This window comes from Biomphalaria glabrata, chromosome 16, assembly GCF_947242115.1.
Source record: "Biomphalaria glabrata chromosome 16, xgBioGlab47.1, whole genome shotgun sequence".
NCBI lineage: Eukaryota > Metazoa > Mollusca > Gastropoda > Planorbidae > Biomphalaria > Biomphalaria glabrata.
This window is the reverse complement of record NC_074726.1, coordinates 18,078,769-18,105,416: the sequence shown is the minus strand read 5'-3', so window position 1 is coordinate 18,105,416 and position 26,648 is coordinate 18,078,769. Positions and strand designations below refer to the sequence as shown.

The window sequence follows — 26,648 nt, the reverse complement described above, 5'->3', positions numbered from 1 at the left end:
TGATATGGCCATAGAATTTTAGTTTGCATTTTTTGACAGTAGTTAGCAGGTCATTGTGGGGTCCCATTGCTAAACTAATCCTGTCTCTAATATCTTCTTTTGTGATGCAGTCTTTGAATGAGATACCCAGTATCCTTCTGTAGCATATCAATTCCATTGCTAGGATCCTCATCTTTTATTCTGCAGTCAGCATCCAAGATTCACAAGTATATAAGAATGTAACCATAACCAGGAAAATCAGTCTATGCCTTTGTCTTTCCATATTGTTTTGAGTTTTGCAAGTGCTGCTGTGGACTGTGCAATTCTGGCCTGAAGTTAAGGTTTGGTTCCTTCATCTGAGCTCTGAGATATTTAAAACTATTGACACTTGTCAGCTTTTCACCTCCAATACTAATGTCCCTTTCAGCCCAGTTGGCTATTGGTCATAAAAGTTAAGCAAAATTCCCTTTCAGACCTTGCAATCAATAGGGCAGATGATGTAAAGGTCATTTGTTTCTGTGGACCACGGTTAACGAGGATGTCATGTGGCCAGCATAACAACCAACCGCCTTTTCTTTTCCCCAACTTATATTAGAACTGGCTGGACTCAGAGGTGCTAAAAGATCCCAAAATTAAAATCCCAGTCTTCACCAGGATTTGAATCCGGAACCCCAAGTTTGGAAGTCAAGCACTTTACTGCTGAGCCACAGTGCCACACTGGCTATTGGTTGTAATTTGAGATTTTTTGGCCTTTATTTGCATACCATATGCTGCAGAAGTCAGCTAATTCTTCTATTCCTGCTAGACCATCTATGTCTTCCACAAAGTGCAAGTTAGTAATTCTTCTTCCTCCAATGCTTACAGTACACTTCATTGCACTCAAGAACATCTTCCATTATCCTTTCAAGGAAGATATTGAAAAGAGTTAGTAAAAGTAGACAGCCTTGTTTCACTCCAACTACCATGGTATGGTAGTTTTGACAGAGTTGCTAATTGCTTTTCTTTGGAAGAGGGATGATGAGTGATAAGGTCTATGGCTAAGGCCATTCACCTGACTGCCAGATCTTGATCCTGATGTTCTTTTTGTGCCATTATTTTTTTCATTTATTTATATTTTATTTATAAGTATCTTTCTAAATTAAACATTACCTACTTTGCCAGATGTGGTCTAGTCATTCTATAGAAAGCCTAGGCAAAGTAGGAAATGGATAATCATTTCGCAACATATAAATATATATATATATATATATATATATATATATAAATAAAATATTTAAATGACATCAAAAGGAAATCTTGAGCTAATCATCCATGTCATCACCATAGAAACAATGAAAGCTGACCAACTAAGGACAAGTCAACAGCTCTAGATTTAGCTCTAGACTAGATGTGGGAAAAATATTACAATCCAAAATTATAGCTTAAAAAATAAAGTGTAATTGTATCAATTATTTAGGATCAATCACATACTTAAATATATATATGTATGTTTATGATTAACATAGACATATAATCTGTGCAATAGAAATATTTTTACCAATGGTTTTTGTTTAGCTTTTAGCTTAATGCTCACTTGTCTGGAACAGTTGTGAAAGGGGTAGGGAAGAAAGAGGTATCTTGGTGAATGTTTACATGATCGTTTTTTAAATGCATAAAACAATTTTCACTAAGGGTTCAAGGGGACTAATTCAACTTATACCACCATGATTTCTTTCCCTTCATCAAGATACCAAAATAAAAATTTAATTACCAATAGTTAATTAACTAATTGGTTAATTTTTTAAAATTGATTCTGGTGTTGTCAGGTAAAAGAAATATTTGTGCAAAATTTCAGCTTAATGGAGAAATGAAAAAATTACATGTACAAATGTTTTACCATACAGACAGAGTAAGTTTTGTAAAAATTAATTTTATGATATTTATTATATTTTCACAAAACTTTATTAATTAGTCAATTATTATAAGTTGCTAATTTTGTAAGTAATGGAGTCAAAGAGTACACTAGCAAATATTAAAAGTTGTTGCTTATTTTGTAAGTAAGATCTAATTTTAAAAATTTAATTAATTTAAATGCCTTTTAATCAGTTTTCTTATCTGATCAACAGGAAGTTTAAGGACTCTTTCTCTCCGTAATTATTTACCACATTCTGGTGGAATCAACGTTGGTATCGTCAGTTAGGAGAGAAAGAGTTAAAGCAGATTAACAGCAATGTTTCAGAAATGAAAACATGAACATTTTATTGTTGAAACAAATACTTAAATGATGTGCATGTTTGACACCTTGTTGAACTAATCTAAAACAATGTTATTTAAAAACAACAACAGTTCTAACCAAATATTGGAACTAAATTGTTACAAGCCTCCAAAAAAGGAATGACAAGGATACTTTCTTCATCACTGGTATCAACATTAGAAAAACTGAAATTAAAACAAACATTACAACATTATTAATATGATTATGCAAATGAAAATTTTAACAAATGTCTGTGCACCTCATTATAAACTGGTTAGACCATCATCACTAAATAACAAATCTTGTACAATAATAAAGATATTATTATAATAAAGACAAAGGCCATCTTCCAATAATGTCTGCTTTCTTAAATCATAAGTAATCTATTATTATTTTTGATTAACATGGTTCAAATGTTGATTAGTCAAAATGCTTTAATACCATTCTTTCAAAATAAAAAAGAAACTTAAAATGCATTCATTGATTTTGTATCAATATTCCCTTAGCAGATAACTCTGTCTGCACCAGATGTGATAGGGTGTACGTTGCCATGTTAAATACTGCATTCATCATTAACCTTTGGACAATGCCTATATTATAGTTTAGATATTATTTAGCATCAAATAGATGTTTACAAAGGTGACTGTATCAACAATTGATGAAAATCTCTGTCCTCCAAGTGCAACTGTAATTTCAGGAAAGACACTATCTAGGCCTACTATTGGACAGGTTGGTAAGGTGGGCGTTTTGCTTAACAAAGTGCATCGATTTATAAGATTATGTAGAGAAATAATAATTAATAAGAAGAAAATCTAAACATTTGATGATTATGTCAGAAATTTTTCATATCACCCTCCAATCTGAATATGTATATATATATACCTGACAGGCATTGCAGAAAAAAAAGTCATTATAGTTTCATCAATGGCATCTTTAAAATCATCCAATGTTTCTAAGTCATCAGAGGATGCTGCAGTGGACAACACAAGATGGGATGGTTCCAAAACTGACTCATTGGCATTGTTATTAGTTGTATGTTCAGTGGTTAGACCATTACCAACTGGAATAGCCTCCTCAAGGAAGTGAACTGATTGTGAAAGTGCATCACTAGCTTCGGATGAAATATGAATTGATGGCTGTAGTAAGACTGTGGAGTTGGCAGAAGTATTGCTAGTGTCTTCAATCAGAGAGTGATGTGATGAGGATGTATGAACCTTAACCTCTGAAGAGCTAGATAAAGTTGAACGATGTTTAAGTGCCCTGAAAAAAAAATATCCATACTTCAATCAAATATTGAAAAATAATTTTTATTTAATGAATGATACCTTAAAAATGTTTAAAACTCAAAACCATGTATTGTGTGTATATTGTATGTACATATGTATACATCAAAACAAAACACACAAAAGTAAAATAAAATATAAAAACAAGATTTCAAAGGTGTCCCCCGAATGAAGATACACAAGAAATATTCCCAATAATGTCTAAGGAAAAAAACTTTTAACTACATATAGCTTAGACTAAAAATGTATTTTTTAATATGAGAGAGTTTACGAGGATTAATAAACATTTTTGCATGAGTTCTTATAGTACTTCATTTAAAGAAATTACTCCGAATGACATCAAAGAGAAAAAAAATTTCCACTACGTCATTCAGTCTAGTGAGACTAAAAATTTCTTTTTCAAAATGGGAAAGTTGTAGAGGGTTAATAGACTTGGTGCACCAGTTCTTGTAGCATTTCATGTAATAAAATCATTCCAAATCATGTCTAAGGAAATAAATGTCCACTATGTCACACAGACTAGTTAGAATAAAAAAGGGCTTTTTAAATACAAGAGAGTTGATGAAGGTAAATAGACATTAGTGAAATAATTTTTTTTTATAGCATTTCATTAAGTTCAATCATTCTTAGTGGCATAAAAAAAATTAATTACGTCACATGGCCTTGTTAGACTAACAAAATATCTTTATCTACACACAAGAGTTTGATGAAATTCATAACGAATGACAAAAAAAACAACACAAAACTTTCTACTAAGTCGCTTAGTGTTGTAAGACTAAAAAATTTCTTTTTCAACACAAGAAAGTTGATAAGGGTTAATAGACATTACCCTCGAGTTATTGTAGCATTCAATTTTTAAAAATCATTCCAAATGACCTCAAAGAAAAAAAAAAAAAAAAAAAAAAAATTCCAGCACCTCACTCTGTCTAGATAGACATTAGCACATGAGTTATTGTAGCGTTTCATTAATTTAATAAAATAATTCTGAATAAAGTCAAAAGGAAAAAAAAATTCCACTATATTGTAATTGTTTTTTTAAATCATTTATATAGCACGCAAAATATAAAAAATCCTTTTTTTAAAAAAAAAGCTTATCTAAAGTGGAAGAACTCCACCCTGAAAACTATATCAATAATGTTCAAGTTATTTCCCTTATTTGATTTCAAACAATAATTAATTGACTAATTGGATATTTTATTTTATTGATTCATGTTTTGTTAGGTACAATAAGTTTGAAGTATCAACTTGATTGGAGAATGTGTGAGGGAGAAAATACGTTAACAATTATTTAAGGTGACTATAATCAACAAATTTAGCCATATCTATGAATACTGACAGATTAGTTTCCCTATTTGCTATCAAACTAAATATTGTATTACCAGTAATTAATTGACTAATTGACTATCTATTTTGTACATGAGCTGTACATGTATTTATTGTTTCAAGTTCAAGTTTAAAGTAATTAAACTGACAAAAATTATATCAACACTGTGTCACTTCATTGTTTCTAGCTCTGAAGCCACAAATCACAAAAATATTTCATATATTATATTATTATATTACATATGTTCCTTCAATATAAAATATCTACATGTCCTACATGTCTCCATGTTATATTCCTATAACTTACATGAGTATCCATGATATATATACCTATTGCAATGCAAACCATAAACAAATGAGGGTGTTGATAAAATACAAGAAATGCATATAAAAAAGGGTCAACAATCAAGCCCAAAAAAAAAATAAATTATGTAGTATTGGGGAAAAAAAAGAAAGATATTCTCTATATTTTTTGTAAGTGAAACAATACCTTTCTAAAGGCCTTGTAATTGTGGATCTTGTTCCCTGATAACAAACAAAAAATGTAATTTAATTTCCGGAATGAGGCAATGCAAAAATTGTATCTGTTACATTACAGATATAAACAAAACATTAAAATATATTACTTACAGGCAATCTTTGCACATTTGGTCGAGTTGGAGAAGATGGTATTGCAGCATCACGAACATGCTGATGTGGAGATTCAAACATTGGTGTGGAAGAAACAATCTTCATGCATTCCTCCAGAGTACAGATGAATGTATCACAAGTGGCACCAATTAAAGAAGCACATTCTTGTAATTTCTGACATGAATAAATACATTATGTCTAAAAAGTTTGACTAAAGAGAATATTTTTTTTATTTATAGCTATATAACGTTTGACTAAATAAGGTGAATCTCAAAAGAATTTTCACAATCTTTCAGCTTATTCTGACATGGGAATTTCTTTTTACACCATACATAGTGGTGCAAAAGTAGGTGTTTACTGCATTCATAATATTGAAAGAATAAAAAGAAATGATTAAAAGTATATACTTGCTCAATTAAGCATAATTATGCTTTAATTGAAAGGAAAAATTTATGTGACATTAGCAAATGCGGTAAATATTAGTGTTGCACCAGATAGTACTTTTTGATATCCAACTGGAGCTGGATATGGTCAGATAGTAAAATATGATATCCAGCCAGAGCCATATACCTATCCAGCCAGATACCTACTTGTCTTATAAATATTTCATGCTACTGAACATTTTGCAAAACTTCTAAATAACATACTATATTCATATTAATTTTTGTTAACTTTTATTTACCTTATTGTTTTAAACTCTATTACCGATTAATGAATTAAAGTTTAACAGCATTTATTAACAGATAAGCCTATCACAAAGTAGACTGTGTAACACATGAGGGTTAATGTGTATGTACAGGCCACCAGCTGTAAAGGCAGTGTGTGTGATAGTCAATGCCCTACCTAAAAAGTAAATAGACCATGCATCTGACTGATTTTAACAACTTGGTCATGTATACATGAAGGCCTAGTGTAGTGTGTATAGTCAATGATGGTTGTGACCATCACACATTTTTTTCCTTGTGCATTTGCAATAGTGTTTTTTGTATGTTGAGTGGTCAGGCAAGAAAAGAACACATTAGCATGGTTAGCATGTTGATCTATTCTACCTGTGCAATAGTTATAGAAGTCATGGGCGTAGCCAAGGGGGGGGGGGTCAGAATTTAGTGAATGATTTTTTGCTTTGATTTTGTTTATTTTAGGTGAGATTTTAATACTAAACCATCAATTTCCCCAGCACAACCAATGGGGTTTTGAGTTTAAAACCCCCTACTAGGGGTTTTGAGTTTTAAACCCCCTACTTGGGGTTTTTGCAGTTAACCCCCCCCCCTCTTCTATAAAACAAAACAAAACAAAAATGCAAACAAAAATCCCCTAATTCCAAGAGCACAGTTAAGGGAGATTTTGATTTTAAAACCCCCTCCAAAATTTACGATAAACCCCCTCTTCAATATAAAAAAAAAAAGTTAATTACGCACTCAAAATGTTATGAGCGTAGCTAAATGGGTTTTGACTTAGTTTTTAGTTTAAACCCCACTTCAGCGAGGTTTGAAGGTAAAAAATACCTTTTTAATAATAAAAACAAATCAAATTATACACTCAAAGTAGTCAAAGGGGTTTTGAGTTTAAACTCCCCTCCAGTGGAGTTTGAAGCTAAAAAGTACCTCTTCAATATAAATAAAAGCAAATTACTCACACTAAAATCTATGAACGCAGCCAAAGGGGTTTTGAGTTTAAACCCCCCGCCAGGGGGGTTTGAGGCTAAAAAATACATCTTCAGTGTAAGAAAAAAAGCAAATTACGCACTCTAAATGCTATGAGCTTTGCCAAAAGGGGTTTTGAGTTTAAACCCCCATTCAGAGGGGTTTAATGCTAAAAATACCTCGTCAATATAAAAAAAAAAGCAAATTACACACTAAAATTATTTGAGCGTTGAAGAAAATCGGGGGTTTTGAGTTTAAACCCCTCTTCTACAGATGGCGTTTGTTTAAAGTTTAAAACCCCTCCAGGTGGTTTTGAGTTTAAGATCCCCCTACAGAGTATTTTGAGGTGGAAAACCCCCAACAGATGATTTTGATGATAAAACTTCTCTTTTCGATATAAAATCTAAAGCAAACTACAGTCACTTAATTCCAAGAGCGTATTCAAGAGTGGTTACACATTTTTACCAGTGGCAGGGCTCCCTTAATAAACTGCAGTGAATATTCATCTGCCGAAATTGAAAAACACTAAATGTGGCTCAACAAAGATGGCTAAGACAGATTTTAGGAGTCAGTTATAGAGATTGGGTTTAAATCAAGGAAATCCTATGCCGAACTGGGAGTCGACCCTTTAGTAAGATTGTGAGAGAGCGACGCATGAGGTTTGCGGGACATGTTCTCTGACAAAATGAATTACGCATAAGAAGAGTTGCAATGATATCCTAGTACAACTTGATGCCACTCATTCATTGAGGTCCTCATGGCAGGTGGGAAGAGGCTTCAGACATTACCGGTGACAGATTTTTATGGAAACAGGTTGACTTCAAATGCTCCGAACGGCGCGGTAGGGTCTAAGTCAGTAAGAATAGCACATTAGGTTTTTGAAATAAAACTTTTTAATAGCAGGAAAATGCACTGTAGATACCTCAGAATATGCATTTTGTTGGCTTTCAATATCAGAAATAGTGCTTGGTGGCGGGGCTTCGCCCCGCGCTGGTGGAGCTCCTAGCGCTCTCCCAGACCCCCTTGCTAGTATTGGCGGGGAATCTACAATTTTTCCACTAACTCATGGAAGAACCTATTCTAGGGCACAATAAACGTCTTCCGAAAGAATGAAGGGTCAGAATGCAATAAAGATTATGTACACACACACACACATAAATACATATAAAAAAAAAATTTCGCAGGGGGAGAGAATGTGTAGATTTGGATCAATTTCTTTTATGCGATTTTAAATTTTACTTTAAGGTTTTCAGTTATATAATAAGTCAATTGAATCTAAAAAATGACAGATGCCTTTTTTTTCCTAAAGGTTTTAATTTAAGACAAAGATACACACACATGCTCATCTTTTATTTTATTGAACTGTATAGTCAAATAGCTTAGCTAGGTCTAGAGAGTATAAGACAAACAAACTACACAAAAAATTATGAAAAGTTCTCAAAGTTTAATTTTTTTTTTTAGTTTAGTTCAACTATTCAACTACAACTACATTTAGATAACTACTTGTTTGTGTGGCTTAGACACTAAATCCAGCAAATCTGCTCCCTATTACCTAGTGAAGGGAGATGGAGTTCCAGTGCCTATTCAAGTAATTTATACAGAAGAAAACCATGGCTGCCTTCAGAAGTCAATCTTAATGACAAATCAGTATTGGTACTATCAACTATGGTATTCCCTCATCTTCTTTTTTAAAGTAATGTCTGAATTTCATAACATTATAACTTTTACAACTAAGTTTCTAGCATTCCTTTGAATCACACTGGCAAGTCAAGAGAAGGACCGTGATATCAATGATTTTTTAAAATCATATACTCAGGAATGTGCCAGGGGAGTTTCCATTATTTCTTGATAAAAAAAAAATTAAAAAAAAAACATTTGGGCAGCTGTTTGAGACAAAAATTCATAAAAAAGCTAAAAAGATTCTAGAAATAAAAAATCACCCATTTGTTAGGATTTTGTGACTTTACCATCACAAAAGAGATACATGACACCAATAGCAAAGACTAACAGGCACAAAAACTCTTTTGTTCCCCTAGCAATCAAATCATTAAATAGAAGCTGATATAAACTTTTTGCATGTAAATTATGAGTCTGGTGTGAATGTATATTTTGGTTTTCTATAGTTATAATGTTTTGTTTGGGTAATGCACAAAATTATGGATAATAAGAGATATATATATTCAAATTTTTGTGTTTTAATTTGCTGCCTTGACTATCTAAAGTTAAAATAAATTTATTTAAACTATATTAAAATCATTTACCCCTAAAGCCATGGGATCAATGCACCAATCGTTGGTCCTTTCAAAACCATGTCTTTTGTTTTCTTTGTTCCCTAAATGTTTTTAATTGCTTAAAATTACATTTTGAATAGTAACTCTTTGTAACAAAAACATTCAGATTGAAAATGATATGTTTAAAGAGGGCTTACTTAACTATTTCTTTTTTTGGCATGATTTTTCTTCAGATTTCAAATTTTATATATTTTAAATGTTAATTATTATCATTTTCAAAAATCATTTTCATTCAATTGGAATGATAAAATATTTCCTAGATCTTCTTAAGATCTAGATATTTCAAACTTTTACAGAATGTAAAATTATCAAAATAGAAACTTAAAAATGCAATGTGTGCAAAACCTGACTGGAGCGGAGTTAAAGAGTCCTAATATTAGCTGAGTTGTATTGTCAGAGTCCTGATATTATGTAACAAGATATTTTAAAACTTTTTTGTATGTACCTGAAAGTCGAAACTGCCATCTGTCTGCGACACAGTTTCTTTAACTGAATGCACTTGCTGCATTAACAAATCACAATAAAGGCGAAGTTCAGATTTTTTTGTTCGTACTTGATCAGGGACACCATCTGAAAATATATATGTACCAATACATAACATTGAACAATGCATGGCATACTCTGGAAATATATAGATCTATGTATAAAAGTGATAAATAACTGTAAGTTACTTAAGAAAAATATGGCACACAATAATTCTGACCAACCAGCATCTTTCTTAGCTCCACTAACTTCACTAAATGAAGCCTTTGAGCTTCCTAGAGCAATCAGCCAGGATTGTCTGTCTTGTGGTGTACTGGCTTTAACATAATAATGCTGTTCCCCAGGAATGATGAGGTCTAAACGTGTCATATCAACTGGATGAACTAGAAGAGAAATGTATATGTATATTTATTCTATAATTATATGTATCACAGGTTCCACAAGGTTGTCTTTGCTGGAAGTGGTAATGGATATAATCCCTTCCCTATCTATAAAATGTTTCCTAATGTTATGCATTTCAAATAGCCTCTGACAATCAGTCCAACTCCTGGCCTTCACACATGGTTCAGATATTGAGTACATCAGTTTCACAAACAGAAGGGGCGAAGGTGAGTAAAATAAAGTAAAGTTCCCCTTTACAGACCTTGCGATCTATAAGAAGGGGCGAAGGTGAGTAAAAAAAAAAAAAATTCCCCTTTACAGACCTTGCGATCTATAGGGCAGATGATGTAAAGGTCATTTGTTTCTGTGCAAAGGTGTCATGTGACCAGCACAACGACCAACCGCCTTTACTTTTCCCCAACTAATGTCAGGTACCCATTAGTGCTAGGTTGACTCAGAGGCGCCCAAGGATTCTGAAATTAAAAATTTTAATCTTCACCAGGATTGGAACCCAGGACCCCTGGTTCAATAGCCAAGCGCTTTACCATTCAGCAACCGCACCTCCAAAGGTGAGTAACTGGCACTTAAACCAGTAAGCTTTGGGCTGGAGAGACATGTTAGCCATGGCTGGCTACCCACCTAGGAGAGGGAAAACTCTGAATTCAAACTTCTGTGATGCTGCTGACCCCAAACTGTATCAGCACTTGCCATTACATACAAATCAGTTTATAATAAATAATCTTGACCAAACTTACCAACTATGTCACAAACTGACATTTTAATGGATCCTTTGCATCCATTGTTGACATCCTCTTGTGACTTATAATATGAAAGAACACCATTATCTAATATAAACCATCTGGGCTGCCAACCTGACATAATACAAATAGAATACAGCAATATATTAACTAACAGAAGATTAGTTTTCTTATTACATATAAAATAATACTTAAGTTGAAAAAAAAGTTGAAAGGCTGTTGTCAATTGTTGAATGTAGATATATTAATAGATCTCTAGATGTAAACTGACTAGACTCTCTAGATTCCAGTTGTGTGGTTCTCAACTTGGGAGTCAAATGATGATTTGCCTGGAGACCATCAGAAATATTGATTTTTTGTCTATTCAAACATTTAAAACTGGACCTTGTACACAATTTTTCCATTGGTTATTACTAGTTTTTACTATAATAGTCATTGGAGGAGATGTTGCAGACAACTTAATCAGAATGATTTCAAATAGGTTAATTGTTGCAGCATAAATATTTTTAATTGTCCATCAAACATCAGGCATAAACTTGTTTTGGAATCATTGATATTAGATTTTTTTTAATGGTGAATATTCACACATGCATGGTGTCATTGGAAGTTACTTTCGTTAATAATTTAAATTTATAACACACCATGTTTTTTTAGTCTGTGTTTTTGAAAGTAATATTTTCACTATATAACAACCCATGAAAAAGCATCTAGAACAAAAGAACATTAAGAAATGAAAATTTAATGACGATTTTTTTTTTGCATTATGGTTTCACTTCAATAGTTAAAACAGGAATTGAGAATCCCCAATACACCAGACATTCTACTAGCCAAACAAACAGAAACATCATTTTGATAGCAAACATCCAAGATTTGAAGACAAGAACACCCAGTACTTTTAGTTGTAAAGCTGACTGAGTCAAGAAAGCTAGACTTGACTCTGCTGGCAAATACCACAAACAAAACATAGCAGCCAGTGAAGCTTGGTATTTGGTGTCTCTTAGAACTGGCAGAGCTATGAAAAAAAAAATGTAACACTCTCATCCACATCCCTCCCTCTCTGAATTTCTTAAAAATGAAAGAATTTAAGATTTTAATTCAAGGTAAAAATAAACAAATGAAATAATGCATCATGGATCCAACACAATTTAATAGTTCTTAATATCATCAATATGTATAACATATAATATATCAGGAATAACCAGTATATGAAATACATAAAATAGTTAAAGTTTATGAAAATAACCATATAACAATGTTTCAAATACTATATATATATATATATATATATGTATCATAATAGCCCATATATATGTGTGTGTGTAGTTAACAACTAGCTTTTTTTTAACCTTACAATAACATTTGTAAGAAACATAATATCTTCCTTGTTTCTGATTTTTCTGAATATAAAAAAAAAAAAGAATGTCAGTCAAATTAACAGCAGACCAAATACACATATATCATTTGTTGCATCATTATCATAGTATTTATGACAAGGACTAGTAGGTCTATAAAGTGGACAGTGAAGTTACATTGAGATACACTATAGCAAAAAAAAACTAATTTTAGCAGCTGTTGTTCCTTCATTAACATGCATAAAATAATTGACTATACATAAATTTATTCAGTTGACTTAAACATGAATAGCTTATGAGATAAGCAGAAGAAAAGTAATGGAAATACCACAACCACATGACTTTTTAAAAAGTAGATCAGAGATTCTGAACAACCCCATTGTTCCACAAGTTCGTGAAACACCTAGTCAGGCCTTGTGGAACACTATGCTTCCACGGAACACAGTTTGGGAAACACTCATCTAAATGAATATTAGATCTAAATCTAGTATATCTAGTCTAATATAGAGTAATTGTATAGAGTAAAGCTGCCTTATCAAACAGGTTAAGAAGAATCACTGCGATTTTTCACATTTGAATTGTTGTAGAACAACTTGTAAACCCTATCAGACAAAATGCATCTAAAAAATGTTTTTTTAAAATTCAGAATTCATTTTCGGGTATCTTCTGGTTAAGCAAGAGGTGAACTACCATGTAAAAAAGAAAAGAAAAGACTTTTTAGAATTGCCATGTACACATGTCACAGTGATAGTTCAAAATTTAGGCAAAGTCAATGCTATAAATAGATTTAGCAATAAAAGGAGAGAATTCTGAAAAAAAATATTTTTTTTTGGTCAAAATAATGTTTAATAGGCAATGTATAAATGTATGTGTTTTGTTGTCTTTGGATACTAAAAATTTACTGATTATGTTTATTTTTGCTTTGAACATTAAAGAAAACATTGCATAAAAATCAGGGGTGCACAGGATAGTACTTTTTGATATTCGGCCGGAGCCGAATATTGCCGAATAGTAAAAAAGGATATTCGGCCGGAGCCGAATACCTTCGGGTGTCTTGTAAATAGCTTGTGTTGCTGAACATTTTACGAAACTGTTAAATATCATACCTATATTGGTTTTTATTAATTTTTTTTCCTTTTATATACCTTATTGTTTTAAACTCTGTTAGTGTTACTGATTGATTTATTCAAGCTTAACAGTATTTATAAACAGATAGGCCTATCACAAATTAATCTGTGTAGAATGAGTGTGTCTGTATGTATGTATATACGATGCCACCAACTGTAAAGTATGTGTGTGGGAGGGTTAATGTAAAATATGTTAGAAAGTATATATTTAACTAGTTACTAATGTAAATCTCTCATAAAAAAAGTAAAGTGCAATCTGGCTTGTATAGTGGTTGGATGCATGTGTTCATGAATTTCAGACCAACAACTGGTTATCAGCCTTGTAATTGAAACTCCAAAGACCGCTTCTGGTTCTGGCTTGAAGGGCTTAATACTGATAGTAGCTGTTACTCAGTGTTAGTTAACAGTTGGAATTTGAAGCGTAGTAGGTCAATTGTTGTCAACAGCGCAGCGGAAACATCAATTAAACCTATTTATAGCTTGAACCTTAGATGTTGGGAAGCAAAGATTTAATAAAATTGTACTATTGTAGTCTGCAGGCCTATTTTATTGCTATCTATGATTAGATAGAATCTATAAATCTACTGTTATATAGATCTAAGAGCATTAGGAAAACTAACTGTAGAAGAGAAAACCTCATCCACACCCTCCCTACCTAGATCTAGTACTACCCTGCCCTATCTAAAAATCTAGATCTATTAAGTCTATAGACTAAGTCACTAAGTGTCACTAAGACTTCTATAATTACTATAGAATCTAACTATAAATATAACTATTTATAAAATTAAAAATATAATGTTAATAAATAATCTGTATTATTAGTTGTATAGTCAGTATAGACTATGCTTATCAAGTTATAGCTATAGAATATAGAGTATATAGTATATATATATATTTTTTTATATATAGTAATATAGTTAATATAGATTAGATAGTTACACTTTACATTTACAGTAACAGTATCATGAGTATGAGTTAGAGATGGGAAACGAACCGAACCCGAACCGAACTCGAACCTCACTTATGACCGAACCGAACCCGAACTTTGAAACTGCTTGGTACGAACCGAATCGAACGAACCCTCCTTATCTTAACCGAACTAATTTTGCAATTTGTACATCCTTTTTTTTTTATTTTTGGTTTAAAAAAATATAAAAAAATTACTTAAATATTTTATTTAAATTTCTAATGATTCCATTATACTTTGAAAACTTGGGAAGGGGGGGGGGGTATTTTGAAAAGTTTAAAAAGAAAAAAAAAGCGGCGCGCTGGGGTTCCCATGGGTTTTTCCGTATGTGCCGACTCCCCCCTGGCCTTGAATTTTCGCGGGCTGTTTGCAATATAGGTTTTGAATTGAATAGGCGCCCTCTAATTAGATCTAGATCTAGACTCTAATTCCTAGTAAGTAGAAAGCTGACATTAAAATATTGTCACTTTTATTTGAGATGGCTATTAGTTGAGAGTAGAATAGTTTTTGCCGATTAGGGAGTGTAGATATCTACAATAAGTTCATTTGTGTTCTAGTTTAAAATACATTTTAATTATCTTCTATTTAGTGATTTATTTTTACAAAATTGTGAAGTATTCCATATTGGAATATTATCAGTGGCGTAGCAAGGGTGAGGGAGGAGGGGGAGAAATGGAAAATCTCCCCGGGCCCCCACTTGAGGGGGGCCCCAAATGAGTGTTTTTTACAATATTCAATATTACGCAAAATGCAGGGGCACCCAAAGAGGTCCAGCCCCTCCCGGGCCCCCAAATGATGAAAAATTCCTAGCAACGCCCCTGAATATTTTTACTATTATTTTGTTTTGCATTATTGATCATCAGTATTTTTAATGTAGCGTTTCTCAAACTTTGGGTCCTCCCCCGTGGGTGGGGATGGCGAGTACCTTGAATTGGGGGATGGAGAGACGCAACTTCCTGACAAAAAGGGGTGTCATATAGAGAGTGTGTGTGTGTGTGTGTGTGGTGTCTGGTGGCGTTAAGAAGAGGTTAAGCAACTGATTTGTGTTAATGCATTGAATATGATGAAATTAGCGTAATGCAAATGTGAAACGGCAGACAATCTTGTGACCTAGATTTCGTTTAAATATCAGTATATTTCATTAATATTACATCTCTATCAAAAGTTAAATATGTGAATATTGTAATAACAGTTAGGCTATATTGAGTTGTTCACATAAGAACTTTATTTTAAAGTTTATTAAGTTTATATGTTATTATAAGGCTTGTTTTCGAGTCCGAAGATTAGTGAGGAATGTTTTTCCCATGGCTGCGCAGTCCCAGATGTGACCTACATATTTTGCCACATCCAGGGCAAGCATAACCACTGTCTGCAGGTGGTCCATTTAGTTATTCTTTTCGCGTCTGCGTTTGTCCTCGGCAGCGGATTTTCTTTTGGTCTCAAATGTGTATCCCGCGGCCTTTGGGAGTGAACTCCAACTGACTCGTTCTGAGGCCGCATGTAACCAGGTGCTCTCTTCTAGGTCAGCTAAGCAAAGTTGACTCCTAAGCTGGTCTATGAAGCGTTTCTGTGGGGTGCCTCTGTAACGTCGACCACCTTTTAGCTCACCAAAACAAAAAGACTGCCTTTGACATACGTTCGTCTCCCATACGGGATACGTGCCATGCCCAGCGTAACTGACGGACCATAAGAAGTCCCTCTATACTATCCTTAACGGTAAAAATATAAAACGCCTTTATTGGTTCCATTGTACTAGCTGTTTGTAAGCGACAAACCAACGACCAACTAATAAGGAGAGGGGGCGTCGAAAAAAAAAGTTTTATTTTCAGTTTAACTTATCTGAATATTAGTATAATTACATGTTTAAAAATTAAAATATATTAAGTAGGAGATGTCATTTTATCTTCAAATAAGACCTTGTCAACTGTAGACTGCTTTTTGCGAGGCGCGTATGCACAATATGGGTCGAAATGTTTTGAAGAAAACATTTTAAAACATCTCCGCTATTGAGATTCTTCTGCATTTTTTGTCTCAGAATAGTCGAATTTATTATAGTGACGACTTATGTGTGAAAAAAAAAATCCTCGATAGAGACGTCTTTACACGAAGAATATTTGGTTTTTTTTTATTATGATGAATAGTGCGTTCTGAAAGAAAGCACATCGATATTAGCTTTTTAAAAAAATATCTCTTCTTACTAAGAGAAAAAGGTTAGAATATGCTTAGCGCCGAGTCATGCCCAGAATTAAACCACTTGCCGACTTGAGCAAAAACCTGCCGCATCTTTAATTCTATCTCCATTAAGAAATTTTTACAATGCTTAAAATGTATGTAGGCTACATTATTTTTGAAAAAGTATTGCCCATAGGCCTATTATATGTTGCAAAGTATTTGTTTTATGTAAAAATTAAACTTGTTTTATCTGATAAATTGTATTAAACCTTATAACTTAATTTTGCTATTACATCATTTCATAACATCGAACCGAGCCGAACCCGAACTTTAGACCTGACCGAACCGAACCCGAACTTTAAAAGATGGGTTCGATTCCCATCAGTATTAGATCTAGATCTAGATTAGTATGAGTATAGAATCTAGAATAATCTGTATTTTAATATTTTCTAAATAAATTCAGATTTAATCTAGACTCTAGACCTAGAAAAATCTAGATCTAAACGTCTGGAACTAGATCTAGACTTAGTAGACTAGAGTCTAGACCTAGTAGATCAAATCTATCTGGATTCTCACCAGATATGTAATTGGTCCACTTGAGTAACACACCCTCCATTTTTGTTGTTGTACGTTGACATGTAAAGATAGGCAAATTATTTTCGCAATTTTCTATGACTGCAGTGTAGGCCTACTTTACCTTACCTTACATATCCCTTACTTTAGACAGTCTGTTGGACCGTTGGGGCACCAAACATGAAACAAGATTTGTCGACCGTCTTTCTCCATTCCTCCCTGTCTTTTGCCTTGTTGTTTAAAACCTCTATCAATGGTAGGCCCGTTCATTCTTTTATGTTGTCTGCCTCTTCTTCTTTTTCCTGGTACTGTTCCCTGAAGGAAGGTCTTTGCGAGCCCCGTGGATCTTGTAATATGGCCATATTAATTTAAGCTTGCGTTTCTTTACAATAGTTAGCAGGTCATCATTGTGTCCGATCGCTGCATTAACCCTGTCTCCCATCTCTTGTTTTGTGATGCGGTCTTTAAAAGTGATGCCTATATATAGATAGGATCCTTAATTCTGATGATAGACCTACATACATCATCATTTGCTTCAGCACCTAGCTTCACTTCTAGATCTATATCTAGGATCCTTCTGTAGCATCTCAATTCCATTGGATCCTCCTCTCAAGCTCTGCAGTCAGCGTCCAAGACTCGCAAGCATATAAAAATGTGGCCATGACTAGGGAGCGCATCAGTCTGATTTTGGTGCCGAGGGCCAAGCCCTTGTCTTTCCAAATTATTTTCAGTTTTAAAAGGGCTACTGTGGACTGTGCTATTCGGGCCAGTAGTTCGAGTTTTGTTCCCTCATCTGAGACAATAGCTCCAAGGTATTTAAAGCTGGTAACACAAGTCAACTTTTCACATCCAATACTGATGCCCCTTTTAAAGCCCTGTTGGCTATTGGTCACGATTTTTTTTCAGCATTTATTTGCATGCCATATGCTGCGGAAGTCTTGTCAATGCGTATCACCAGGTCAGTTAGTTCTTCTTCTGTCCCTGCTAGGCCATCAATGTCACCAGCGAAGCGCAAGTTAGTAATTCTTCTTCCTCTTATCTTATATAATACAGACGTTACTTCAAAAAAAGAAGATGCTCCAATGCTAACAGTACCGTCGTAGCCATCGAGAGCATCTTCCATTATCCTTTCAAGTAAGATATCGAAGAGTGATGGTGAAAATGTGGTTTTGAACCAGTCCCCAATATTATTGTTGGTTGCATCCTTGTAGAGATTCTGGTTAACTTTGATTATGTTTTTATTGATGTTGTACTTTTCCATTGTCGCCCAGAGTGCACCGTGCCATACTCGATCGAAAGCTTTCTTAAAATCAATAAAGACATGGAAAAGATTCTCGTGGTGTTGGAGATATTTTTCACAGAGAAGTTTGAGGTTTAGGATTTGTTCTGTTGTGCTGCGACCTTGTCTAAAACCCGCTGGTTCTTCTGATATGATATTGTCTGCTATCGATTTTAGCCGGTTTAATATAATTTTTAACAGTACTTTGCTGGGATGGCTTATGAGGCTGACAGAGTTGTAAATTGCCTTTCTTTGGAAGGGTATTATGATGAGTGATTTGGTCCAGGGTTTGGGCCATTCTCCTGATAGCCAGATCTTGTTGCAAATCGTATAGAGTGTGTTTATCATGGTTTCTCCTCCCGCCTGTAGAAGTTCACCAGGAATGTTATCAACTCCGGTCGATTTTCCCTTTTTCAGGGCTTTTACTGGATAGTCGTCTATGTTAGATACTGACGGGACACAGTGGCGTAGCATCCATGGCGCGAATGGGTTAAATGAACCGGGATCCGATGCTGTAACAACCATGGGGCTAGGATCGGATTTACCTCTATGCAACATAAACTCTAGCTTAAGGCCTTCAAGAAATATTTAGTAGTTACAAGCAATATCAGGGTCCCCATATCTCAAATAGCTTAAAGCTTTTCAACTCTAAATACTGCACTGCATAGCGCGTAGGGTTTTCATATAACCTGGTCCCATGACTAATGACCGATAGTGGCTACACTGCAATTTTGTAAAAAAAAAAAATGGTTAAAAAATCCTTAAAATATCCTAAACGTCATATCAAACTTGATATTAATATCGAAACATTAACCCGTGTTTTCAGCTAGAGTCACTGTAAGGAACTGCTTTCATCAGATTCATTGTAATGTGGTGACGGTGTGCTGGTTGTGACATTTGGTTCCCATTCTGTCGTTTTTTTTTCTTCTATGTTAATTATACCGTTAATAGTATTACCTTTTTTTCTTCTTTTTTTTTTTTAAAGTAAGCATTTTTTTCAGTTTTTTATTAGCAGAAATGTAGATTTTGACTTAAAATTAGATATTAAACAAGCAAAAGAAACATCATGTTTTCTTACTTAGGGAAAGGTGGTCGAGAGGCTAAGTGTGCTTGAACTTGGCTTGGCTACATAGAAGGGGGCTTGAGGTTCGACACCCGACTCGGGCAGCACGGAAAACCAACGCCTAGATACCCCCTCCCCCCACTGGTCCACAAAAGAGATTGGACCAAAAGTACTCTGAGCATGCTATAAGCATGAAAGTAGCGCTATATAAAAGCTATAAGAATAATAATAATAATAATGTCCACTTTTCTTATCTTATCTTATATGATACAGACGTTACTTCAAAAAAAAAGAAGATGATTACATCCTACGCGTCATGCATTTAGTCATGTAAATGTTAACGTGAATATTCGTTTGTTATGAATCTCACTGCTCAGTTCCAGTTTCTTAATGTTTTCTTGAGTTGAGGGAGTCACAAACAGAGGATGTATATTCTATTATTGGCATAACCAAGGTTAAATAACATTTTATTTTATGTTCTTATTTGATTTATAGAAATTTCTTTTAATAAACCCTAATGCTTTGTTTGATTTTTTTTTTTTTGCTTGTTTCATCAATATGACAGTTTTTCATTTATTATAACACCTAGGTATTTTTGCATTTTTAGTCTGTGTTAGTTTTTTTTTTTAATGGTTTACCATGAATAAGATTAGTGGAATTTAATAACTAACATTTCTCTGAGTGAAAAGACATGCTCCAATTTGATTCCCATTTGATTTCCATTTCTGTAATTCATCTAATTCTTTTTGTAAAATTTTTGTATCTTGTGTTGTTTTTATTGTTCTATATATTATGCAATCTTCTGCAAATAATCTGACTTTTGTTTCTGAACTAATGCAGTTTGGTAAATCATTTATGTAAATTAAAAATAGTAGTGGACCTAAGACTGTTCCTTGAGGTGCACCTGATTTAAGCTACTTAGCGTGACTGAAGTGGGGACGGGGTTTAAAACACATTTTTTTTTTACTATAGAGCGATAATTACATTTATCGTGGAATAGTGTCTTTTACTTGCATGGCTGCTTTGTAGTCTGGTATGTTGGAATGTGCACTGGAAGGTCGTTCAGATGGTCTCGAGTTTATAGGGGTATTTTTGCCCCACCTAACCCTACTCTGACACAGCACCAATGTTGTTTGTTTCCAACCGAATCATCAAAAAAAAAGTAGAAAGATAGGCCTTCTAATGACTTAACTTCATCAACAAGCTTGCCAAACATACAAACAACAAGAAAAACTGAGAACAATGGATAATGCAAACAAAGAGCACATTGAAGAAGTTGACAATGACTGACTGAAAGCAATTCATCGCATAGTGAATGTTAGTTTTAACTTTAGAATGCAACAACCTTTCATTAAGTGGTCATTGCAAAGAATGTCGTTTAGGTGACACAAGTAACAACGAAAATGTCTTAGGAGTACATAAATTCTTAAGAAAACAAAAACACAAGCCTTTAACCTCGGCCCACAGATTCAAAACGATATAATAGACCTGTTGAGCAATGCAATTTTATTTTTTAATTTTTTTTAAGGGGAAAAAGCCGCTATTAGGTTTGTGCAAAATGTCCGTCTGTCTGTCTGTCGGTCCGCCTGTCGCACTCAGATCTCGAAAACTAGAAGAGATATGAAAAATATTATTTCATCATTAAATACGGCTTCAAAAGTTTAGGTGCAACGGCTACTTTTGATTTTCTAAAAGCAAACCGTTTAATTTATAAAATTAATTATGCAAGCGATTTTTTCATAAAAATATACCAATTCTAAAACAATTACGTAAATGTAAGGGAGGCAATGTTACAATATGCTAACAAAGATGGATAATTTCTGTGTATTTTCAGTATCACTAAGTCAAATATATTTTTAAAATGTACAGGAAATGTTTACAACAAATATAAATAATAGTTAAAGATGTTTTTTCTGGTCAACTAGCTGCTAAAATTAAAAGAAAACATTTCTGTTTGTTTATACAGGCTAATAATGCATTTTGTATGTAAATATCACACACATTTTTTTTAAATGGACTTTTTATGCAGCGATTTTCGTGCAGTAGCGTAACGTCGCTACATGACCAAGTACAAAACCAATTCCTTAAACTTTAAAAAAAAAATCAGGTTTTATTTATTTTTTGTTTAGTGCCCCCATCCGAATAAAAGAAGATTATTTTTGTGCGTTTTGTCTGTTGGTCGGTCTGTCCGTCACGATTAGATTAAAAAAACTAGAACTCTAAAAGCTATTGAAAATCTGATTTACACTTTAATATTCCTCCCGTAACATCTCAATAGTTTTAAGTATCTAAAAATTGATTGTTCCGGATTTTTTTGTGCAAAACTAATCAACCCCAACAAATGTTTGTTTGCTCTTCTAATTTATATTACATTCAATTTCCATGCTTAAACGTTGCAAAAACACATTATCAATAATATGTTGTTCCGTTTTTTATGTAAATAGCATATTAATGCTAAATCATAATCTCTATACTGACTTATATTTCATTAAGTGTAAAAATGTTCCGGATATTGTTTTATAAAACATGAATTATGCCTAATAATTGTTTGAAATCGCATAATTTACTAATATTACACTTATATTATTTGACAATGCGTCACTATAATTTGGTTATCAATATCAAATTGTTCCGTATTTTCATCTTTAAACAAATTTTAAAAATATCGACAATAGGTTGTTCAGGGCTTTAAAAAAAAGTAATTTACTAGAATTGATTACTGAAAATTACTTTTTAGACATTTAATTTTCTTGCTAAAACATAACATAGAAGTTTTGTAATCGATAAAGAAAGTTCCGGATTTTGTTTCTTACCATTTAAATCGTCGCCAGAAATTTCCAAATTTATTGAAAAATCTACTAACGCCAAATAATTGTTTGAACTCCCTCTTCTAATTAATAAACAAATAATCTTCTCATTTACGAAATAATGTTTTTACGGATTTTTATGAAAAATATTTTAACTCACTACTCTCTTACAGTACATTTAACTTTCTACCTAAAACATGTAAAAATCTAATTATCGTTATTATTATCCGATTTTTAAGGAAAACAGAATCCAAGCACCAAAGTAAGGTATGAAAATCTCTCCATATGGCTGTAGTACATCTAATTTTTATACGAGACCATCCAAAAAATTTAATTAACGGTATTACATTTATCTGAAATTCTCTTTTTCTTTTACTATTTATACAAACATCCGGAACAATCTATTATATAAATTTTTCAATTATGTTCATATCTAAAATTATTGCGATGTTTTGAAACGTAAAATAAAGGTTAATCAATTTTTAATAACTTTTAGTTGTTCTTTTTTTATATCAAGATGACGGAACAGACCGACTGACAGACAAAACGCAAAAACAATGCGGCTTTGATCCTTTTTAAATAAATTCTATTAGAACTCAGTGCACCAATGTCTATGAACCCTTGTTAAATATCTCGTGTAAATAAAGACATTTTTTTTATGGTACCGGTACTATAGCCTATTGTGAGGTAATGGAATTTTTTTTCTTTGACGTCATATGAATGGACTCTTTAAATGTAGGCTAATGTTAAAAGAACGCACTCGGTGCACCAATGTCTATTAACCCTCGAAAAATTGCTCGTAATGATGAAGGCGATTTTTAGTCTAGCTAGGCCGTGTGACGTAGTGTTGTTTTTTTTCCCTCTGACGTTATATGGAATTAATTCTTCAAATGAAATGAAAAAAGAACTCTTAAGCCTCGTTATGTGACTCGCGTTTAAAAAAGGAATGATATCTTGATTTAGATCTAATCTAGATTTTTTTAAACTAGATCTAGATTTTTATTACAGTATATCTAGATCTGGATTTATATTCTAATTAAAATTATTTTAGAGTCTAGATCTAGAATTTCTAGATCTAGTTTAGACTAAAATAGACTAGATTAAGATGTAGAATTTCAATTTCTAAACTTAAAGTGTAAAACAAGTGTAGATTTTCATTTCCAAACGTTTTCATCAATATTGTAATGTTTTAATATACTAAAACTAATCTACTATTTTTTTATTAAATTTAAATTTACGGCAAATGAATCTTTGAAACATTATTACTTTTGACCATCAAAATTTAATCATCTCTTGAATATTATTTGCGAATATGCAGATCCGACAGGGATCCGACTTCGACGGGGGCCGCCTCTGAGTTTGTGTAACACAAATTCTCTTTGTAATCTTGTTTTTTCTGAAAATGTTTTGTGAACTTTGATAACGAAATAATCAAAGAAATTGCATTTAGAGATTCATTTGTAGGTTTTCATATTTGTGAGAACCAGAAGTCAGCAGTATTGACTGAACTAATACTCTTAAGTAATAAAATATCACCATCCTTTTTTTAAAATTACTTACGATGCCAATAAGCAATGATATTGTTGTTTTTTTTTTTGTAAATATGAACGGACAGTACAGTAGCCTTCCGGTATTGTTTCAACAAAAGCAGCCGCCTGCACATTATGTTCCTTGTGTTCAACAATACTTGGTCTTCAATGATTCTGTCAGCTGTGATCATGAACTTGCATTGGAATGTCTTTTAGTAAAGGTACCAATACATACAAACTACTTGATTTCTTTGTCACACAAAATATTTGTCATAATGGGTGGGGGAGGGAGGGAGGGCCCATCAACATATTCTTCAACCCGGGCCCACGGCTACCTTGCTACGCCATTGCCGGGACATTTAGTATCTCTGTATCTCCTTGTCACAAGACGCTAGCAGTGTGCTGGCGCCTGCTTCAACTGGTCGTTGTCTAGGGCGATTCTGGAGGGCCGACTGTTGACGCTGGAACTGTGTATTGTGGCTTTAGCCCTGTCGCTCAACACCAGAATAATAGTTACAACATGTAGCGTATCACTTTATTAACATACAACATAGAATCTTCCAAAAACGTTTACATACAGGTACATCGATAAAACTGGCGACTAAACTAAGATCTCTAATTGACTGTGAACGTTAGATTTCAATATAGTATTCTAGTTGAAAATATTAGGAAAACAAGAAGAAGCGGCAAATGCGACCGTCCGCTCTACAAAACCCACGCCAACTGCCCCTTTGTCCCCAAAGTCCCCAGGTCACCCTGTCTCGTTTAAGACCAGGACACCCGGTCACGTGACAATAAAATAAATATTAAAAGTATACAGGTACTTATTTCCCTTCCCAATACTAAAATAGATCTAATTCAATTAAATAAAATATACTTAAACATAAATGATTGTATTATATTTAAAATAGAAGTAACAGAAAAAAATAAAACATTCCACAATAACTAAGGCCATGATGGCGGGTAAGGGGTCAGTTAGGTCAACATTCCATAGCCAGGCCCGTACTGGACTGTTGTTGTTCTGCTACACACACACAAACGAGTGTGGGCACACAGCGGTTTGTGACACTCCAAAGATTTCAAAGTTATACAACTCTGAACAGTATTCTTGATAGTTTACTTCCTAGTCCAAGCCTCCCGCAGGACGACGGGGGATGGGAGCGGGCAGGGTTTGAACCCTGAACCATCGATAAATCCAAACGACAGTCCAGCGCGCAAACTGCACGACCAGGCAACTTAAATGCATCAAGAGCATTTAGATTAAATAGCTTTCACTTACGCTGCCTGCAACGCATGATATGCATCTTCTGGAGGGATCATGTCTCCAACCAGGACGTTTTGAAAAGGGCTAATATGCACAGCATCTATGCTTTTCTGACACAGGGAAGACTACGCTGGCTCGGACGACATGTCACTCGCAAGCCCGATGGAAGAATCCCTAAAGACATCATATATGCTGAGCTTGCGGAGGGAGTCAGACCCAAGGGCCACCCAAGACTAGCATAAAGAGATGTCTTCAAGCGAGGCATGAGAACCAGAGGCATCAACCAAAGTAGGCTATGTGGGAGGATATAGCATGGAGACAGACTCGTGCGTACTGGTACGAACTTCGCCGGAGAAAAAGAAACGAAGCTGCATCAGTTAAGAGAAAGAAAAAGAAAGCTGCCCTATCAGCTAGCCCTAGGACAGATACATGCATGAACTGTGGCAAACTCTGCCACTCCAGAATTAGCTTGATCAGTCACTCCAGATTCTGCCCCGTCTCAAGGCGAAACCAAAGCTAGTAACTCATCTGGGCACATTCATTGTCTTCCGAGACAGAATATATATATATATACGGCTTGTCTCCGAGTCCGAAGATTAGTGGGAAATGCAGTATTTCCCGTGGCTTCGCAGCCCCAGCAACATATTTTGCCACATAATGGCAAGCATACCCATTGTCCGCAGGTGGTCGATTTAGATTTTCTTTTCGCCGTCTGCGTCTGTCCTCGGCAGCGGATTTTCTTTTTGTCTCAGATGTGTATTCCGTGGCTTTTGTGAGTGACCTCCAGGTTTCTTGTTCTGATACCGCATGCAACCAGGTGCTCTCTTCTATGTCAGCCAAGGAAAGTTGACGCCTAAGCTGGTCTTTGAACCGTTTCCATGGGGCACCTCTGTTACGTCGACCACCTTTTAGCTCACCAAAAAAGGTTGATACAAAAAGATATGTTTCATAGTGTTGTATGAAAGGCTTAGGCGTCAACTTTCTAAAATATGTAGGTCACAGCTGGGGCTGCGCTGCCACGGGAAATACTGCACTTCTCACTAATCTTCGGACTCGAAGACAAGCCTTATTATTATGAAAGGCAAAAGAAAATAGGTATATTATGTAATCAAGACATACGACTACTAAGAAGGAACCACTTGAATAGATTTTGATAACGAAATGATCGAGGATATGTACTTTATGTTTGTTTATCATTATCATTGGTCATAGGCGTATGTCATTTTCATTGTATAAATATCATTAGATTAAATTTATATTTTTAATTTAAATTATCATACACATCGTTTATTAGTTTATGTAAAGCTGGGTGTGTGTCTGTTGGGCTGAACCTTGGGTCTAAAAGTAATAATCAAATATAAACTAATTATAACACACAAACACATTGCAATTAATATTACTTTTAATACCTAGACAATTTAATAATTCAGTAATGAAATCGTAAGACCTCACTCCATAATAACGTGTCTTTAGAAGGTGACCGGTCACTTCATCCCCGGTCATTTCATCCC

General features: G+C 34.0%; 1 protein-coding gene across 3 annotated transcripts in view; it reads right to left on the bottom strand.

Annotated features, from left to right (window-relative positions):
- Positions 1–26,317, bottom strand: part of LOC106068996 (pleckstrin homology domain-containing family A member 8-like) — a 34,417-nt gene extending 8,100 nt beyond the window's left edge. The window contains exons 1-8 of one of the 3 annotated variants that reach the window (XM_056013345.1): positions 25,808–26,317; positions 11,002–11,118; positions 10,090–10,248; positions 9,828–9,952; positions 5,449–5,622; positions 5,309–5,343; positions 3,095–3,472; positions 2,312–2,397 (exon numbers count right to left, since the gene is read on the bottom strand). In XM_056013345.1, coding sequence (XP_055869320.1) covers positions 2,312–2,397; positions 3,095–3,472; positions 5,309–5,343; positions 5,449–5,622; positions 9,828–9,952; positions 10,090–10,248; positions 11,002–11,118; positions 25,808–25,811 — 1,078 coding nt within the window. In that variant the 5' untranslated portion in view covers positions 25,812–26,317. Of the gene's footprint in view, positions 1–2,311; positions 2,398–3,094; positions 3,473–5,308; positions 5,344–5,448; positions 5,623–9,827; positions 9,953–10,089; positions 10,249–11,001; positions 11,119–17,198; positions 17,287–25,807 lie in introns of those variants that run through there. The other 2 variants (XM_013228549.2, XM_056013346.1) reach the window with 2 other exon arrangements.
- Between the last annotated feature and the right edge of the window lie 331 nt (positions 26,318–26,648).